Raw genomic sequence first — 14,549 nt, 5'->3', positions numbered from 1 at the left:
AAGGTGTTCCGAAGCTTTTGCTTCCGTTTTCACTTAACCACAGTTTGTTGTGTCATCCAAACTGACACACTGTGGTTAACATTAACTAAGGTTTGCAAGAAACAAACCAACTTCATATACTGTTTTGTCTGTTTGGATGGCAACATGTGTTTAAGCAAAAACAGAAGCAAAAAAAGTCTCCAAACTCCTCCTTGCAGCTGTGCTGGATGACAGGAAGGGAAGGTGGACAAGTATAAGGTTCACCTGCAGCTTGTTCTCACCCTTGTGCCAAACCATGGTTTAGGGTGACATCCAGATACATTGAATAATTACACAGGTTTTTTTAAAAAAGCATTTTCTTTAGCATTTTCATCACCAATTTTTAAAGCTTAGTTTTGGAGAAACGTTTATAGAGAGAGATATAAAATGAGAAGGAGATCCATAACAAGAGAAAAAAAATATTTGCATAACCATGTTGAAGAAGGTAGAAAGGGGGAGGAATATGAACTTGGGTAGGAGGCTAGTCTTTGTGCCAATGGGGTAGGAGCAAGGGGTCTGCGCCATTAATGTAAAAAGCTCCAATTAAAAAATAACAATTTAAAATTTAAAAGGTAGTTTAAAAGGTAATGGTTTTAAAATCTAAATTTAAAAAGAAAATCAGTAGTAAAATTTCAAGGACAGAAATGCATTCTAATGCCAAAAGGGTAATTTTGGCAAATGTCTCTTCCTGCTATCATGTGTATCCTATCACTATTTTTAAATATCAAGATCTTTTGTTTCTAAATGCCTACCATCTGAATATGTGTTGGAACATTTGCAGGGCCAGAGATGTACATGGATGTTTGCCATGTGATTTCCTCGCATGAGACAGGAGGTATTTATATAACTTTAACATCTGGCCGCCAGTATTCTAATAATGGCAGATCTAGAAAGTACGAAAAGTCCTTCTCTGCACTTGCCGCGTCTGCCACCAGGTGTCATCATCTACTCCCAGAAACAACTGATAAAAGGGAAACCATTGCAACTTCACATCTTGTGGCAAAACATGTGAGTAACCACTTCCAGCTCCCCAGGAAGAAGAAGAAGAAAAATAATACTATAAACGACAGTCCTGTGCAGGCCAATCTCAGAACTGCATGGAAGATGGATGACAGGCATTATTAATACAACAACTCGTATTTGCAGAAGCAACAGTTCTAGACTATCCTTAATGCACAACAGAAATAAGAGAATATAACAAGGAAATTCAAAGACTACATAGTGCAAAAGTTGTTCACCTTGATTTTTGCTGTTGTCCGGGAGAAAGGCTGCATACTGTAGGCCTTTCGAAATAAAAAACAAAACAAAACAAAAACACATGGTCTCTGTGCTGGAACCCATCTGAGGCACATAGGACTAAAACGAATTGAAACATGGATATGGGGAAAGCACACTGTTACAGATAGCATCCTGACTATACAATTACCACCCCCCTAAAGCAAACTATATGGACTGCTTTATCTACACCCATTTACCCCTCTTCCCTTTTTGGCCTCCTGAAAGCTTTCCCAAGCAGTTAAAATTAATTAGGAAAACACACACTCAAAGCAAGGACAGAGCCATAATGGTCCAATCGCTGGCACTGTTCGTAATTAGCAAGGGGACTGACATGCTCACTGAATAACCCCTGGGAAGAAGAAAATGCTTGTATCATATGCCATAAAGCATTGGTGGTCAACCCTTTGGAATATCCAGGAAGCGCTTTGATGTTAATGCTTTATCAGGTACTTGTCTCCACATTTCATAAATTCTAAAAATGCAGGTTAAAAATAAAATAAAAAAGCAGGGGACAATAGCACCTTGGGAGTGACTGTTGAAAGTAATCAGAAAACCTGGTGCAAATTGGTAAGAGTGTTATCCTTGTGTGTAGAAGGGGAGGCTCGTGGGGCCAGTGTACTAGCTAGCAGACAATGGGGAACATGATCAAAAAGCTGACCGATAAGCATTGCCATTGCAGGGAGAAGTAGGGTTGTTTTAATACAAAATTACACAGTGCAAGTGGAAAAAGAAACCTGTAGACTATAAGGGGAAGTGTTTATGTGGTTCTGGACTGTACTTTAAAAACAGGTGAAGAACTCATTGTGATACTAACCTTTTTAATTGGTAATCCAGAGTAGTTGTGCTTTTGATTTTTTAAGTGTGTGTGTGTGTGTGTGCGCACACACACACACACACCCCAAATATAACTTTCTCACCCATGAAGCTAAACATAGCCCTATGGCCTGGCAGGTACCTGTCAACACTCAGTCAAAGGCCAAGAGCACAAAACAACAGGTTTACTAAACCCCAGGTGGGTTCACCATACACGGCTGGCGGGCTGCATTCATGATGTGCTGGATCACAACTCTGTATGCAATTATATAGAACCTCCCAAAGACCAAATATAAAAGTAAGGCATCCCGTTTAGGATTTCACACAGTTGGGGGGCACTGCCACTGCGGTTTGAGTGATTGACAGCAAAGCTGCAATACTCCCGAGGATGTGCACTGGGTTTTTTTGCCGGTCTGTGGATTATCCTTTAGTAACAAGTATACTTGTAGAGATCCTTTTCTCTTTATCGAAGGAAGGAATATTTGGACAGAACTTTGGCTTTGAGACACCCTGTATTACACATGAATGTGATTTTGGTACTGCACGCATTATGTAAAAGCTATTATTTAAAGAACGGGACACTTGGTGGAATAACAAATGTCTTATTTTTGTATTTGGTCTTTGGGAAGTTCTATAGAATTGCATACAGCGTTGTGAGAGCTGTGCTGGATCGCAAGACATGGAGGCCTGGAACAGAATAACTGGCAGTCAGGGTTACTTCGCATGTTACAAGAGTACGTCTTGTATATTACTCCTATTTTCTAAAGCCCCAAGGTGAGTGAGATTATACACATGTGCAGCTGGATCACAGTGTACTAAGGATCAAGGATGCAATCAAACTTTTTTTTTTTAAAGGCAGCTCATCTGCATCAGAACTCAATGAACCAAAGGCATATCTGCTGCATTCAAAGACAATGCCTATGCCCAGTAAATATTTTGGACACATGAAAACTGAAAAACAAATGATGCAAAAATGATAACCAAGAGTCTTCATTCTTTTGTACCAAGAACAGCATTTGGTAGTGGAAGGGGGTAGTGGGATGGCAGTACCGGTAATTAAATATTTTTTTAAAAGAGAAAAAAACAGTGTTAAAGTTTCTAAATGAATGTCAGGGTATTAATTAAACAAACTGAAGCAAAAAAAAATCAGCTTCCTTAATTACAGAAGATATGTAACGTTTGCATTTATACAACACCTTTCATCTTAGCATTCCAAATTGATTTAATTAAATTAATCTTCGCTATAGCAGTGTGGTGCAAGAATAGTATTAGTGTGGAAGCTATGATGGGCAAAATCCTTTTAAATGTGGTCCATATGTACATGGGAAAAGAAAGAATCTCACACCTTCTTGGATCCCCCCCCCTTTTTTTAAATAGAAGCATACAAGACTGTACATATTCTGCAATTCCATACGAGCACAGAAAACCCACAGAAAATGATACTTGGGTGTACATTCCAGCATTTTGAAAAGCTCAGTTCACTTTCTCCACCACCTTCTGGCTAGGAATATGGGCAATGCATGCTAAAGTCAGAGGAGAGCTCAGAAGTTCTTAAAATTTTGATGGGGCAGTGTTTCAGTGCTATATAAAACTAATGTGCCTTTGCTTGAGTAACTGCAGCATAATAATTATGCAGACTGGGGAAAGATGAGGAGATTTGCTTTATTTATATATTGCCACTTCTGTATGAATTACTTTGGCAATCTTGGGGGAAGGGGGAGGATTGTGTTTTTCCTTTAGTGCAAAGGGCACACAACCCTACGTACATCATGTCTGACACAAACCCTCAAGGGCATTACTAACCAAACTGAACACTTGAGTCCAGCACCACAAAGTTGATATGGTATTATGTCTTAGGCCATGTAAAATGTGTCAAGAATATTAAGGTTTCTAACTTGAAAAAAATTAACAGCTGAAACAGGGACCAGCAGAAATTCTCCAAGCAAAAAGGGAACGAAGGGACAAAAGGTATCTGTAAATATATACAACCATTTTGAACTGCTGTCTACACCTGAACGACCCTATTCTCTTTTCCCACCCTGGTGCCCCCCAGCTGTTGTTGGACTCCACCTCCCATCAGCCAGAGCCAGCATGGCCAACAGTCAAGGATGATGGGAGATGTAGTCCAACAATCTCTGGAGATCACCACGTTGGGGCAAGGTTGACTAAATTAGCTCTTCAAAACCTGTTTTTGTTTTCTAAGGCAGGGTTTCTGCTACTCTAGTATGGATATAATTTTAAAGGTAAAGGAAGCCCTGACCATTAGGTCCAGTCGCGAACGACTCTGGGGTTGCAGGGCTCATCTTGCTTTATTGGCCGAGGGAGACGGCGTACAGCTCATGTGGCCAGCATGACTAAGCCGCTTTCTGGCGAACCAGAGCAGCGCACAGAAATGCTGTTTACCTTCCTGCCGGAGCTGTACCTATTTATCTACTTGCACTTTGAAGTCATTTCGAACTGCTAGGTTGGCAGGAGCAGGGACCGAGCAACGGGAGCTCACACCGTCACGGGGATTCGAACTGCCGACCTTCTGACTGGCAAGCCCTAGGCTCTGTGGTTTAGTCCACAGCGCCACCCGCATCCATTTTAAATGTAGGCTGCAATGATATACATACATTCCTGGGAGTGAGCCCCACTGAAAACAATGGAACTTATTCTCAAGTAAACATGCATTGGATCGTATTATTATTAAGCGATTATCCTTGTCGCATGAGGTTACCGGCATTCTACTATTCTTCAAGGAACTGGTTTGTAAATGCCTTCATTCAGCATGGCAACCTTATTTCTGAGTCCGTAATTTACCTAAAAATTAGCCATTTAGAATTAACTTTTCAAATGGGCCACCTTAACGCAGCAACATTATCTTGTTGACGAAACAGCCAATCTTTTCCCAGGGTCCTGGCATACTGACTGACACTGTACAAGTAAATATAAATTAGGTTTTAAATAAGCATACATTTTAGAAAGTTCTGATTGGGTCAGGCTATACTGTTGCATTATTCCAAGTGATTTGTAATAATTTTTCATCTGATTTTTCATTGAATGTAACAACTCATCATAGATAAAAGCACCCAACTTTTATGACCCAAATGCCATAAATCTGATAGGGAAGGGAGCTTGGGGTTGGTCTCTGTGGTGACTCACAAGCCAAACTGGGGGTCACTCACCAACCCAGAGGTCCTGGCCTCTCCTACTGCTCAGGACTTTAAAGGACAAAAACTGGCCACCCCAGCCTACCCCTACACCCAGTGAGACTCCTAAACTCTTGCATGGTAGCTCCTCAGACGGCATTCATCCAGGACCCTTCTGCAAAAAGAACATAAGAACAGCCATTCTTGGTCATACCCATGCCAACAGCAACCAGTATTAGGTGCTTCAAATATAACCTACCAGAACAGGGCAATTGAAGAGCAAACATCTATCCCTAGACATCCTGGCGAAATTCTCCCCTTCCCCGCTTTTGGGTCATATTTTAAGACTGATAACCCTATGGCCTGGATCCGTTGAACCTACACGACAAGTTCCGTGTGCTCTGGGCTTAGGCTTCCTAAAGAGCAGCTCCCCTCCTTTCAAACTGGGGAGAGCATATTCAAAAGCAGCTTGTGACATGGTATGTTGTTGAGGGGGGCGGGAATTAAGGTTAGAATTTTCAGACTGAAGAAGGTGTTTTGATCCTGGCCTACTTCCATTCCTTAAAATTAATCTATGGCTAAAGAATAGTAACATAAGATGAACCTGCTGGATCACGCCAATGGTTCATCTAGTCTACTATACTGTTCTCACTGTGGCCAACCAGATGCTATGGGGAGCCCAAAAGCAGAATAGCAATCTCCCCATATGTATGTATGTATATACATTATCTATACACACTGGGTTGTATCCAGTGCTGGTCCTACTCAGGGTAGACCCATTGAAATTAATGAGCATGACTTAGTTTCACTTATTTCAATGAGCCTACTCTGAGTAGGACTAGAATTGGCTAAAACCCATTACAGTCATACCTCGGAAGTCAAACGCCTTGCGAATCGAATGTTTTGTCTCCCGAACGCCACAAACCCGGAAGTGAGTGTTCCGGTTTGCAAACGTTCTTCAGAACCCAAATGTCCAACGCGGCTTCTGATTGCCTGCAGGAGCTTCCTGCAGCCAATCAAAAGCCACGCTTTGGTTTCTGAACCTTTTGGAAGTCGAACAGCCTTCCAGAACGGATTCTGTTTGACTTCCGAGGTACGACTGTATATTGTTTTTTTGTAAAAAATAAAACTAAACTTCTTTCATTCACCTATGAGGCTCTCATCTTGGAAATAATTAGTTTGGTCCTAAAACAGTGGTTCCCAAACTTTTCCCCTCATGGTCCACTTGAAAATTGCCAATGATCTGTCTTCCCAGACCACTTAATGATTTTTTTTCTGCCTGTTGTAACAATTGTAAGTTTATTTTATTGTTTTTTTATTGCTTGCTCATTGTATACTTTTGTATTACAATTTGAGCTCCGTGGAATTCAAATTACAATACAACATAATAAATAAACGAAGCCATAAAAATACAATGAGAAACCAGCAGGAATTTTTAACGTGACGAATGTGCCATCTTCAATCACAAATTCTCACACAGCACTTCGATGAAGCTTGTGGACCACTGGCAGCACAAGGGCCACAGTTTGGAAACCCCTGTTCTAAAACATTCTTTGCTGGAAACCAAAACTCTTATAGCTACATGAGACTGCGGAAGGGTAATAACTTTCTATCCAGTAAGTAACAAAAAAGCAAGCTGTCCTGAGGCCCCGTGCACAAGCTGCAAGAACGCACTGCAAATAGCAAGATTGCAAGTCAACGTACCAGGAAATGCAAGGTAAAGCCTTGTGGGAAATATACTCACAATCTCATCTCCAGGCAGCCAGTATCCTTCTTGCTCAATACCAGCTTTAGATCCCTTACATCCCACTGTCAAGGTCTCAACAACTAGGCCGTCCTTCACTGCTAAACTAAGCTGGCGTGTGGTCTCTTTGGGGTGCATACCATGAACCCGAGACATATACCTGCAAAGAGAGCAGAAAACAAGTTCTTACAAAAGCATCTTACTTAATGTTTGCATCTACTTTCCGATACGAAGGTGTCTACTCAAACATCCTGAAACACGTTTTAGTTTTTTCCACCCATTATTTCTGCATTTCTTAACACTTTCATACTCCATTTACCCTGTTATCATACATACCGAGGATGTCCATAATTTTTAGGACTCCCTTTTTAGAAAACTATTACAATTAACTTAAAAACATTTAAGGTTACATCAGAAGTAACTATCGTTGCTGGAAACAGCCTACAGCTCCTGGCGTGGTAGGATCTCTTCCTGCAAGAGAGTTTGGTCTTGCTTTTATGGGGAAGGAAAGAACTGTCACATTGCTGTGGAAAGGGAAAGAGCAGAAGTCTTCTTTTCAACTGGCCATTACCCACCAGGGATAAGAGAAGGCAATAATGAGATTACACCTCCTATACCAGGGGTCTGCAACCTTTAAGACAAAAAGAGCCACTTGGACCCATTTCCGAAGAAGAAAAAAAACTGGGAGCCGCAAAACCATTGCGACATTTAAAACAAATATATCTCCAGAGCCGCGATCTGACAGCGGGTGGGAAGGTGACGTCGGGACAGTGCGTGACTAACGCACGCACCGCCCCCATGCGACATCACAGCCAGTACAGCGCCCGTCACAGTGGGGAGTGTCAGGGCGCACAATGCGCCTCCTCCCCTCGCTAGTATCCGCCCCGGAGCCGTGGCAAAGGTGTAAAAGAGCCACATGCGGCTCCGGAGCCGCGGGTTGCAGACCCCTGTCCTATACCCACCCAGCACTCCACTTGAGACTGAAGACCTACAAACAAAAAAACCTGCCAATGATGTCAATTAGCATAACAACTTTCATTCAAGCCAATGCACAACAGCACTGAGGGAAAGCTGCCTAACCCTTTTAAGGGGGATGACTATTGGGAGAATGCAAAGGAAACCTTCAGCTCATCATGGGCTGGCCAGCAATTTGGGAGCATGAATGGAAAAGCATCAAAGCAGAATCAAAGCTTGCCAAATCCCTGGTAACACGTGGTAAATGTATCATGGGAACAGGCAGAAAAGAAAAATATCTGAGTCTAGTATTATTGTCAAGGGAACATATGCACAGTGGCTGTGCAGATTTAGACAATTGGAGAGCTGCCCCCTTTACATTCCTCTAAAAGCAGAGGACTGGGGTGAGGGATCCTGTTGTTTACTCTGATTTGCTAATTTCTCATTGCAGCCTCTTCTTACTCTAGTCTTGTAAGGATGCCTGATTATCGTCTTCCAAAGCAACTACTCTATTTCCAATTTAAGAAAGGAAAGTGAAATGTCAGCAGACAACAATAGAGGTTTAAAGACGCTCTCAAGGCAGTATAAGCACAGATCATTGGGAAATACTGGCCTGAGAGCACTCCAATTGGGGAATAGCCTCTACCAAAGGCATCTTGGACTTTGAAGAAGCACAAAAGAGAGAAATGAGCTAAGAGGAAGGCACATTTGGCAAATCCTCACCGTGATCAACTACTGCCCAGAAACTTATGTCCCCACTGTGGAAGGACGTGTGGATCCTGAATTGGCCTCCCCAGTCACTTACAGACACATTGTTAAGACCATATTCATGGAAGACAATTTTACTTGGCTATGCATGATCACCGAAGAAGAGGAGACTTGGACAATTTGATTGCATGCAGAAATTAAATCAATAATATCTTCTTTTAACTGAATGGCAAGACAATGCAAAATGAGAGAACCTGCTTCTTCTTTCTTTTAAAGGGCTATCTCCCTCTTTCCACACAAGTGCACATGTGGATACCCCATGCTTTCACATAATAAATTACACACACACACACACACACACACACACACACACACACCACACTGGATGTAACAGGTTGTTTTGGTGGTGATGAATACTATATGTAATACTATATGTAATAGGCTCCTGTGACAGGTACAGTAGAACAGCATTTCCCAAACTTGGGTCTCCAGCTGCTTTGGGACTATAACTCCCATCATCCCTACTTAGCAGGGATTACGAGAGCAGTGGTCAGGGATCACGAGAACTGTAGTCCAAAAACAGCTGGAGACCCAAGTTTGGAAAGCTACTTTCTTTACAAAAGCTTCAAGAGAATTAGGTTGTCCTGCAGTATTAAGAATAAAAGGACCTTTCTGAATGCCTGACAATATAGCAAGGGAAGTAACCAAACCAAACCAAACTTACTGGGCTTGAGTTTACCAGGGAGGAAGCAATGGAAAGCTGAAATGGAGATAAACTGAATTTGAAAATCCATGATTCCAAGTCTTAGAATTTTAGTGCATGTATTGTCATGGGTATGTATAGCCAACAAAGCAGGTATAAAAGCACTAATTTAGTGTAGATATCAATGCAATTTTTATTTTGTTTTGAATTTTTTTTAAAAAACCACCTTACAGATGTTCTATTTCCCGCCAGAGAAACATCAGTGCAGAAGAAGAAATAATAATTCCAGAAGTATCAGACAGAATAAAATAAGATGGCAGGCAAGTGCTACTGAAGAAAACAGCGCAAAACACCAGGACAGTTTTGTTTTTAGAAAAGGAAAGTAACCTTTCAGGAGGCTCTGAAGTGGTGGTGTAATTTAGCATGAGAAAACGTCCAATTGCTCTCCTGGTACTCAGATAAGAACGAAGTAAAATGGTGCTGGTTCCAACCCCTGGCCTTAAGCAACAGAGACCTATCAGCCAATGGACTGGAGCCAGAAGGCTGTCTGCTTATGCCGACATTCTAGATCTTTCTGCATGTCCGCCATTTTTTAGTCGCCCTCCTCTGCTGCCTCTCTCATTGAGTGACTGCATAGAGGCCGTGGAAGAGGGGAAGCAGAAATCTTAAAGATGCTAGAGTGACAGTCCTGGATATTATCAAAGCAAAGCAAGGAGAAAACTCCCACGCATGTTAGTTACTAACACAAGGAGTTGGCTTCTGCTGCTAATGGGGCACAAGGAACCATCTTGCACGGCAGGCGGAGATAAAGCAACCCCTCGTAGCTGTTCTCTTGAAAGATCTGATTATCCTTACCTTGGAGGAAGGGAGCTGAGGCAACTTATTTGCGCTCAGCCTCTGGTCAACAGATTGGGAAGCATTTTAGACTCCTTAGGCTGTTTTCCAGTCAGGCGGGAGGAGGAAAGCAAATATGTTTGCAGATGGGTAAGTACACGGCAGAGAGACAAAGTTAATTCCCCTAAGACACCGAACCAGCCTTTAAGCGGCCAGGAGGCTGAAACAACCCGTCTGCACTGCAACTTCTCGGGCAGGGGAAGTTAATGCTAATCTCCACTAGCTAAAATAAAGACCTGTCTGCTGAAATGAAGAGGTTCTTCCTGATAATCTGCTTGTTAGATTCCTGATCTGGCCAGATGAGGCTGTCTGCCCACAGGGCACAGAAGGGAGAGAGAGAAAGAGGGAGGGAGGGGGAAAGAAACTTAGGTCACAGCTCAGTAGACTGGTATTTATAGCTCAGGCTTCTCAGGATTTACTCATCTACAAACAGAATACAAAACCCATTTAGATTACTACAAGGTTGCGCAGCAGGAATCCTGCACAAGAGAACAAGCTCACCCTAAAAGCTATGATATAAACAAGCAACTCTACCTATTCCTTTTGGTTTAAATAGCACCTAACACACTCAGTTTCTTACCAATATGGGGGGGGGGGACCCCCTCAAGTTTCAAAACTCTTAAAAATGCAAACTCATTTGGATTACGAGTAATGCCGACCTGTCAAGAAGATCTGTATAAATATGAATGCTGATGGTGCCAGCTATTGTTTCTACCATTTAAATTTCATTACGCATATGGCTCTATTATTTATTGATTGTATTTTTATATGGCAGAATACAAAAGGAATAAAACAATTGAGATGTATGTCTCTGACACTCCCCAAAATAGTCTCATCTCGCTGAACCTCACCACAATCCCCTTGTGATGTCACTTTTATTCCCGTTACACGAAAAGAGGAAGCGAAGCTGAAATCATTTTGAACATTCAGGGGGCTCTGCACTTTCGGTGAACTCATGCAGGGAAGAAGGTATCCTTGCGGCAGCAAGATCTTGCGCTCACTGCCTGCAAGTTGAATCATACACTTGGCGCATGCAACTGGAACTTTGCAGATGTGCAACATACTACACACAGAGTTGAGCTACATTCACTGAATGCACAAGGCCTCCTCACCTCATTAATATCTCTAAGAGGCTTTAGTGACTTGCTATCCAAGGGCATCAATACAGACTCACGATGGGAGCTGACATCTGAATTCACTAGTTTTCAGGTTACAGGAAAAAAATGTGGGCCCCCCAAAAAGGTTCTGTCTTCAAAATAACATCAAAACAAGTCCTTTCAAAATGTACACAACCACACGAGGGCAAGGTACACACAGAGTGCTGCTCTGGAAATATTATATTTTTTTGCTACCATTTTGTTTACATTGGTGGAAATTTTTGTTTATTTACTGCAATTTTTCATACAGCTCACCTTTCAGGATATGAGTCCTACCAAAGTGGTTTTTACAAGCAATATTCAATTACGTATTTTAAAAACTACAACACTACAGTGGTACCTTGGGTTACATACGCTTCGGGTTACATACGCTTCAGGTTACAGACTCCACTAACCCAGAAATAGTGCTTCAGGTTAAGAACTTTGCTTCAGAATGAGAACAGAAATTGTGCTCCTGTGGCGTGGCAGCAGCAGGAGGCCCCATTAGCTAAAGTGGTGCTTCAAGTTAAGAACAGTTTCAGGTTAAGAGCAGACCTCCGGAACGAATTAAGTACTTAACCTGAGGTACCACTGTATATTAAATATAAAAGGCAAGCTTTCAAACTTGTACAAACAAGACTTCCTTAGCCTCGGAAGCTTGAAATCTATTTCAGCCAAAAGAAAAATGTTCTATTGTAATTCATCCGGTTTCCTCTTACACTTAAAAGACGCAAGGAACCATCCCAGTCCAGTCACTATCATACAGTTAAACAGTTCACATGCCTAAAATCAGCTGGACTACAATCACACAGTTCCCATGTTCGCGTGCCACGTTAAACCACAGTTAACGTTTAATTATGGTTAATGCAAATGAAGAGCTGGTTGGTGTCCCCTGATAAAAAGTCCATGCTTTGCTACTCCTATTGCGTTGTCTGAGCCACACGTGGTTTGCTTGTTTCCTATGAGCAAACCATGAGTGGTAAGCCAAGAACAAACCTTGTCTACCACACAATGTTAAGAGAGAAACATGCCAAGAGCTCTGGTCTGGGCAACACAGCAATTCTAGGCTCGCGGTTCGCTTCAGGCAAGGGTACTTTTGAAAAGTGTGCCCTAGCGTTCTGTTCATTCAAGTGAAATGATAGTTAAAAATTAACCATGGTTTAACGTGACACGAGAGCCTATGCCACTGCACGGAATCCTTAAAAATAGCAAATTTACTTAAAAATACAAGGCTTTATGTGCATGGCCTTGGATAGAGAGATGCACAGCGGATGGAATTACACTGAAATCTGCCTGACATTTCCACAGAAGCTGTTGACAGACCTAAGAGGTGATCCTGTTTGTTCACGCTTTAAATACCTCAGGCAACATGCAACCTCATATAATGCTCATTATCTGGTCAGTTCTGTCAGAAGTAATGATTTTAATGCAGATAAGGCGGGCTTGTTCCAGCAATTAAATTCACTGTACATTCACACTCAAACATGCCATTAACTTACAGCTCAGGCGGTTAGACTGAATATCCCACCTACACAAGCCATGAAAGCAGTTGTGCCACTGAACTCCCTTTCTGCCCATATTTTCCATAATTCGGAGCAGCTGCTTCTTACAGATCCTTCATTTCTCTTATTTTGCCCCACTACAGAAACGGGGACCAGGCACATGGAACAGTTGTAGCACCTAGAATTTCTGTCATTTACTCAAAATGCTTCTGTTCTTGCAGGCTTTTGGCCTGCTGGATTGAAAGTTTATTGACTGCCTAATTGACTTAAAGTATTTATATTCCACTCCTCATAATATATATCCCAGATAAGTATATATATATCCCAGATAAGTGACAATGCAACTTAAAACAAAATAATAGCATAAAAATAAAAATACAATAAATGATACATAAATAAACAACATAACTAGCACAATACTATATAATGGTACCTCAGGTTACATACGCTTCAAGTTACCTACGCTTCAGATTACAGACTCTGCTAACCCAGAAATAGTGCTTCAGGTTAAGAACTTTGCTTCAGGATGAGAACAGAAATCGTGCTCCAGTGGCGGCAGCAGGAGGCCCCATTAGCTAAAGTGGTGCTTCAGGTTAAGAACAGTTTCAGGTTAAGAACGGACCTCCGGAACGAATTAAGTACTTAACCCGAGGTAGCACTGTACTTAAAATGTCAATTAAAACAGCAAAGCAAAAATCTCAATTTCAGTATTTTGAAATATAGCATCCTAGCAAGACAATTTTATATGGACAAACCAATTTAAATGCATGAAAGAACAAAAAATTATTTACTTATGGTGGAAATATAACAAAGTGCAAGAATTCTGGAAAGCAGAATTCAGTAAAGCAGTAAAGCAAGAAGCAGGTGGAGTTCTCCAACACCTTTGGACCCCATCCTTTGCTTACTGAATTACGTGAAAGTAAACCCTGCAGCAGTAGCAAAGGTGAGACGATGTTTGGGCAAAGTAGCTTGTAAACTGGCCTATAGACTGTAATTCCCCAAGCAGCTGTTCCATAGAAGCTGGAGAAGCTTTCGTGAGATTACTACAAAATTAAATGTTTGGGGATGATAGTTATGGGAGCCGTGCAAAACGAGAATAAACTATACATGTACAGACAAAATAGGTGCACATTTTAATTTACAATAAAAAAACAGTGTTACAAGAACAGAAAGCCAGTGTTTCTTGTGCCAAAAGCAACAAGCAACAAGAATATCAATTTCATGCAGCTCACCTTAATGGTGAAGGAATGAACAGTATGAATAGGGGTTTGTTTTAAAAAATGCCAGAAGAAAAGACAGCATCTTATTTTTGCCTCTGCAAATGAAAGGGCTTTTGATCGGTTTAAAGCTGATTTCTACAAGGGGCTTCCCTTAACATCGTAACTGCTAATTTATTCCTGCTATCATCCTCAAGGAAGAAATGCATTTTTTACTCTGCCAGCTCACCCTCTGGGTTTTGTTTGTCATGGAGTTGAAAGGTCAATAGATACGGCATGAGGTCTGCTGCCCATTATTGGGCAACTCCTCAGGTCTCTTGGAGTAATAATTTCTCACCCCTTTAGTCAATGGTACAAAACCAAAACAGTTTTAACACTGGACTGGTTCAGGTATCACATGAAGGCACAATTTGCATGACAACAGCAACTCACAATGAAGCTTGGGTATGCA

The 14,549-nt window shown here is 41.6% G+C and overlaps 1 protein-coding gene across 25 annotated transcripts in view; it reads right to left on the bottom strand.

Moving 5' to 3' along the window:
- Nucleotides 1-14,549, bottom strand: part of ZMYND11 (zinc finger MYND-type containing 11) — a 101,339-nt gene that overhangs the window by 34,563 nt on the left and 52,227 nt on the right. For 13 of the 25 annotated variants that reach the window (XM_083704897.1, XM_083704891.1, XM_083704886.1 and 10 more), the window contains 2 exons: nucleotides 6,985-7,144; nucleotides 1,257-1,301 (listed from right to left, as the gene is read on the bottom strand). In XM_083704897.1, the coding sequence (XP_083561023.1) occupies nucleotides 1,257-1,301; nucleotides 6,985-7,144 (205 nt within the window). The remainder of the gene's footprint in view (nucleotides 1-1,256; nucleotides 1,302-6,984; nucleotides 7,145-14,549) is intronic. The other 12 variants (XM_083704898.1, XM_083704907.1, XM_083704893.1 and 9 more) reach the window with 1 other exon arrangement.

Source organism: Podarcis gaigeae (genome assembly GCF_964106915.1).
Source record: "Podarcis gaigeae genome assembly, chromosome: 12".
NCBI lineage: Eukaryota > Metazoa > Chordata > Lepidosauria > Squamata > Lacertidae > Podarcis > Podarcis gaigeae.
The sequence above is the reverse complement of the archived record's forward strand: the minus strand, read 5'-3'. Positions and strand labels throughout refer to the sequence as shown.